This window comes from Chrysochloris asiatica, unplaced genomic scaffold (assembly GCF_000296735.1).
Source record: "Chrysochloris asiatica unplaced genomic scaffold, ChrAsi1.0 scaffold00001, whole genome shotgun sequence".
NCBI lineage: Eukaryota > Metazoa > Chordata > Mammalia > Afrosoricida > Chrysochloridae > Chrysochloris > Chrysochloris asiatica.
In genome coordinates this window covers 33,464,002-33,469,786 of record NW_006408519.1, presented here as the reverse complement: position 1 = coordinate 33,469,786, position 5,785 = coordinate 33,464,002, and the positions used below count along the sequence as shown (strand labels likewise).

The 5,785-nt window shown below is 47.2% G+C and overlaps 1 protein-coding gene across 1 annotated transcript; it reads left to right on the top strand.

Annotated features, from left to right (window-relative positions):
* Window positions 1-435: 435 nt before the first annotated feature.
* FAM84B (family with sequence similarity 84, member B) lies at window positions 436-1,356 on the top strand. The gene has a single exon (XM_006830836.1). It carries the CDS (start codon window positions 436-438, stop codon window positions 1,354-1,356), a length of 921 nt encoding a protein of 306 aa, XP_006830899.1.
* The last annotated feature ends 4,429 nt before the right edge of the window (window positions 1,357-5,785 follow it).

The window sequence follows — 5,785 nt, the reverse complement described above, 5'->3', positions numbered from 1 at the left end:
CTGTTTAGACCAGGGGGCATTAGAGAAAACTTTCTGTTTCCTTCCTCCCTTCCGGCCGCCCGGGCTGGGCAGGTAAGGCGGTAGCGGAAGCGGCTGGAGCTGCTGATGCAATGACCTTTGGTCCGGGCGTGGGGAAGCATTGGGGGTGGGGGAAACCTGAAGTTGGCCGGTTTTGTGACCCTGACCTGTCTACCGGTGGAGAAACGAGTCGGTCCACCTGAGCCTCCCCCTAAAATGGCTCCAGGTGTTGACCCTACCTTATGCTGTTAAGAGCCAAGTGCCCCCTTCACGGAGGGGCTTCTGCATGGCTTCCTTGCCTTCCTCTCCCAACAGGTGGCCCCAGCCCCTGTCCTGTCCGGTAACCTGTGCCAATGACCCCAGTGGTGGTTTCACTTTCTCCCTTCTCGGCGCTGTGAACTTGGCGTCTGCTACGTGATGGGCAACCAGGTGGAGAAGCTAACCCACCTAAGTTACAAGGAAGTTCCCACCGCCGATCCGACCGGCATGGACCGGGACGATGGGCCCCGGATCGGGGTCTCCTACATCTTCTCCAATGATGACGAGGACGTGGAGCCCCAGCCGCCGCTGCCCCAGGTCCCGGATGGCAGCTGCTTGCCCGATGGTGAGGACGGCCAACCGCCGCAGCTGCCGCAACCGTACGATCCTCGGCTGCACGAGGTGGAGTGCTCGGTGTTTTACCGCGACGAGTGCATCTACCAGAAGAGCTTTGCACCCGGTTCGGCGGTGCTGAGCACCTACACGCCGGAGAACCTGCTCAACAAGTGCAAGCCAGGTGACCTGGTGGAGTTTGTGTCGCAGGCTCAGTACCCGCACTGGGCAGTCTACGTGGGCAACTTCCAGGTGGTGCACTTGCACAGGCTGGAGGTGAGCAACAGCTTCCTAACTGATGCGAGTCAGGGCCGGCGTGGCCGCGTGGTCAACGAGCTGTATCGCTACAAGCCGCTGAGCCCCAGTGCGGTGGTGCGCAACGCGCTGGCGCATGTGGGCGCCAAGGAGCGCGAGCTGAGCTGGCGCAACTCTGAGAGCTTCGCCGCCTGGTGCCGCTACGGCAAGCGCGAGTTCAAGATCGGAGGTGAGCTGCGGATAGGCAAGCAGCCCTACAGGCTGCAGATCCAGCTGTCAGCACAGCGCAGCCACACGCTGGAATTCCAGAGCCTGGAGGACCTCATCATGGAGAAACGACGCAATGACCAGATTGGGCGCGTGGCCGTGCTGCAGGAGCTGGCCATGCACCTGCACCCAGCGGAACCAGAAGAGGGCGACAGCGATGCTGCGAGGACTACGCCATCCCAGGGGCGCCCCCCAGCGCCGGCTTCTGAGGCTGTGGAGCACTGACCAGCCGAGCAGAGTGGAGCGTGCAGGACTATGAAAGGGCACTCTGCAGCAACCACCGCCGCCTCTCTCCCTCCTTCCCTTCCTTCACCGCCTTCAGTGTCCAACTGGGCTCCTGGTCCTTCCTGAAACAGAAACTGGGCTAATTGTGCAGCCAGCTCAGGCCGGAACTTGCCTCCTTCTACACCCCCCCTCCCCTCCCCAGAGAAGGGGAAAGAGGAGGGGGGCAGAGGGAACAGGTAGGAGCATCTTTGGCTAGGAGTATTTTCTGTGGGACTGTTGCAGACTTGGTTGACATTAATCCCTGTCTGATTCAAAATCCACCCTTTTCCTTCATGAAAAGTTCTGCCAATCTTTGTGGTAAGCAGGGGAGCTTTTCTCCTGCCCCTGGGCTTCCAGGTCTTCAGGACAAAGGCCAGAGCTGGTTAGGGTCCGGGTGGAGGTGGGGGGCTGCCCTTGCCCAGAGCTGTTTGTATCTGCCTCTCCCTCGGAGCTGTGTATGGGATGCTGGAGAAGCTGGGGTGATTTATGGGATTCCTGGAGTGCAGGCTGGCGAAGCCATAGCAGGGTCTGGGTCTGGGAGCAGCCGACCAAAACCAAGGGGCCCCTGTTAAGTGTAACAAATAGTTGGATAAACTTGGGCTACAAACAAAGACTTTGCTACCTCCCTCCCACCACTCCCTAATCATTCCTTTTCAGTGGCTGGCTCTTAGCTGAATCTCCTTCTCCAGCCGCCTCTTTCCAGGTTACAAGTAAATCATTGTCATGGGCTGGCTAGGGGAAGGATTCAATTAAAGGGTTGGTCTGCCGCCTTTGTTTCTCGCCTGCTGTTGTAGCTGTGTTATTTGTTATGAAAGGAGGGACTAGTCCTTTGAACCGCTGATCTCATTAAACCTGCTCAATATGTTCATCTGCTGGTCACAGATGGGGTTGTCTGGTGCCACCCCATAAAAGTATCCACTACAGAAGCAGCCAAGCAGGAAAGTGCCCTGGTAGTAATCCTTTAATCAACCCCCACCTCCTACCCCAGCTCCCTCCAGGATATTGAAGCAAAGTCTTTATAAAGCTCAAGGTTTTGTTAATGATCCTGTGCTCTTTCCCCCCACCCCCTCTCTACACCTCATTTCCACTTTTGTTTTGCTGGTGGTGACTTTAGGCTTGAAGTTGTGTCCAGTGGCTAAAATTCTTATTTTGTTCGCCTTACCTGGTGCAGTCTAATTCCAAATGCAGAGTCTTGATATCCTGCAGCGGTAATGAGCGAGCACCTTTTCTAATAGGAGCCACAATAGTCACTGATAAATGTCCCCCTGGTGTGGTCAGTACTGGAAGCACAGATGGGTGACTCTCAGATCTGTCAGTGGCAGGGAGAGCTGATACTACTTGGGTCTGCTGGTGAGCTTCAGTTTGCTTTACTATGAAGCTTTCAAAACTTTTTTTTTTTTTTTTAACAACCTGCCCCATGTATTTGTGTGAGCTTTTTGTGATGTGTGCCCTGAATTCCAGAATACTCTTCTGCTGCATTGCTAACTGCTAATGCAGACTCAAATTTTTGAGTAAATGTGGAGCCTTGGGAGTCATTATAGACTATTCCATACAAGTCATTGTGTAGCCTAATTCTACAAGCTGAACTGGAATCATACTTGAATGATCTACATCAGAGCCATCCGTAGACTCCTTGCCTGTTGTTGTTGTTGTTAAGTGCCGTCGAGTTGGTTCTGACCCATAGCGACCCTGTACAGGGTTTCCGAGGGCGTAAATCCTTACGGGAGTAGAAAGCCTCATCTTTCTCCCATGGAGCGGCTGGTAGTTTCAAACTGTTGACCTTAAGGTTCGCAGCCCGATTCATAACCACTACGCTACCAGAGCTCCGACAGACTCCTTGCCTGGACATCCCTAAATCAAGACTTGAAGGATTTTCTTGTATGCTTGCTTTTTTTTTTCCAAACCTGCTTTTTCCCCAAGCTTATACCTTCATAGCGCCTAAAAAGGAAATCTTTTCATTACAAGGGCATTATCCATGTTGTGTTCATTTCCATTTCATTGTTTAAGATCAAGATCTGGTCTTGGGCTTTTGAGGAAAATAAATTTCTTGTTGGAAGTGTAGATTCTTTGATCTGCCTAGTTCCTACATTTAATAATCTAACAACTCTGGTTGTAAGATGGAGGTACAGAAAGGTCATGGAAAAAATTAAAATGGATTTATAAATCCATTTTCCACAAACTTTTTGAAACCCCCTTGTATTCACTGGCTTATAGGAAAAGGACAAGATAAATGTGGGTAGACAATTGGAAGAATTTGTTATACCAAATAATCCATGGGTAGTGCGAATGGTTAACATCCTCCCTGCTAACTGAAAGGAAGATTGGAGTTTTTAAGTCCCTTCCAGAGGTGCTGCACAAGAAAGGCCTGGTGATCTTTCACAAACTCAGTTAATGGAAACCGTGTAGAGCACAGCTCTACATTCTGTTTGGAATTGACTGGGCAGCATCGAGTTTAGATTTGGGTTTTGCTTTTTGGTATATAGTATACCTCACCAATTTGAATTTTCTTTTATGCGTAGCACACTAGTGACATAAAGTAAGGGGCCAGTGTCCAGGCAACAGAGGGGAGCAGCAGGACAACATTATTCTGCCACTCTGGGCTACCCAACTATTTTCTACTCCTCCTTCCCCCACCCCCAATACACCTTTTCCCTCCAAATGGTGCGTCGATGTCTATTCACACTGAGGTATGTTGTTAGGTGCCGTTGAGTGGATTTTGACTCACGGTGACTCTCCTGTGACAGTGTAGAATCTGCCCCATAGTGTTTTTTCCTAGGCTGTCATCTTTTTGGGAGTAGATCTCCAGCTCCCCCACAGAGTCAGTTCGTACCAGTGGGTACGAATTGCCGCTTTTCAGCTATCAGCCACTTAACCACCAAGCACATTGCGCCACCAAGGACTCCTTACGCTGAGGTATAGCAGGGCCTACTTGTTTTAAGTGAACTTCAAGGTCTCAGCTAAGAAGAATTGGTCTAAAGTCTGCACCCACAGTAGCTTTTGACTACTAGAGAAGAGGTTTTTGAGACCCGATCTGGAAAATGACCTACACTAAGAAATTGAGACACTCTCCAATTGCTGTTTTCTGGAACATTCTCACAGGGTCTGCGGGATGTGAGATACCTCACACTTAAAGGCAAACTGACTGCACTGGAAGATGTCTTAGGGTTGTTGTGGTGTGTGACTACAGTAACAAACCAGTCCAGGCTCTAACCAAGGGGGAATCCAATCAGTTCTTGGCTGTTTCCTCAAGATGGCAGTGTTGTGGATAAGTGGCTTTTTAATACCCTGGCAATGGCCTACACCTGGCACTTTAAAAAAATAGATACTAAATTTGGTTTCTCCTTAGGAATAGAACTTTAGAGTGATTTTTGTACTGTGAATTACTGATGCTCTTTGAAGGAAGAAATACTGATGCTACATTCAGAGGGTCTGGCAGCAGGCAGTCCCACTGAGACAGATGTAAATGAAATCAGACATATTCTATTTTCTTAACTGAGCAAATATTTTATTGAGACTGCTTATGTATGTCAAAGGAAACTACAACTTCAGCAACATCGCTTTTTATACCGAAAGAAGGCATAATTTTTGTAGATTTTATTCCATGTTTAATTTCAAATAACTTTGTAGTACTAAAATGCCTAAAGACTTTTCCCTGGACCTTTAAAGAAATTTTTAGTTTTTATGGAAAAAAAAAAAAAAGACATTTCTGTGGTTAAGATTCTCATTGTCTTAGGTGCTTCTGGCTCTAATCGTACTACCAGACAACACCAATACTACATGGAAACATATTTTTGGAAGCAAAACTTTAATTTTATATGACATATACTACAGAGAGCTAAGAAAATTTAAGGTCTCTTTGTTTCTCTTTGTTTTTTTTTTTTTTTTTTTTTTTTTAACAAAATGGAACTCACTGTGTCAAACTCTTGAGACTTTGTACTTGTCTAACCATTTTTTAAAACAAATTAGAATAAAATTGAGTGCAGTCATTAGCAAACGGATTCCTTTGGAAAGTTACATTTTGTGAATTTCTGAAAAAAAAAAAAAAAACAATCAGGGTAACCATAAACATGACTGTCCTATTCAATGGTGTCATTTTGTTCTTGCCTGTAATACTTGTGACCTATGGAGAATTTCATTGACTCACAGGATAAATGCCAACCTGCTTTTTATTTCCCCATGAATTGTGTAAACTTTATATTTTGTTGAAGGTTATATGTTAAATCAATATGTTATGTTCTTATTCTACTTCTTGAGAAGGAAGTTCTGATTGGAAATTGTATCATTTCCTTCAAAATGAAGGGCTGTGTTCAGTTAAATAAAAGATTGATGATATCTTTTAAACGATTTCCTCTTCAATGTTTGTCTTGTTAAAATAAAGTCTGTTTTTGGA

Coding starts and splice junctions, on each gene's coding strand:
- FAM84B (XM_006830836.1), top strand. CDS start 436: ATGGGCAACCAGGTGGAGAAGCTAACCCACCTAAGTTACAAGGAAGTT.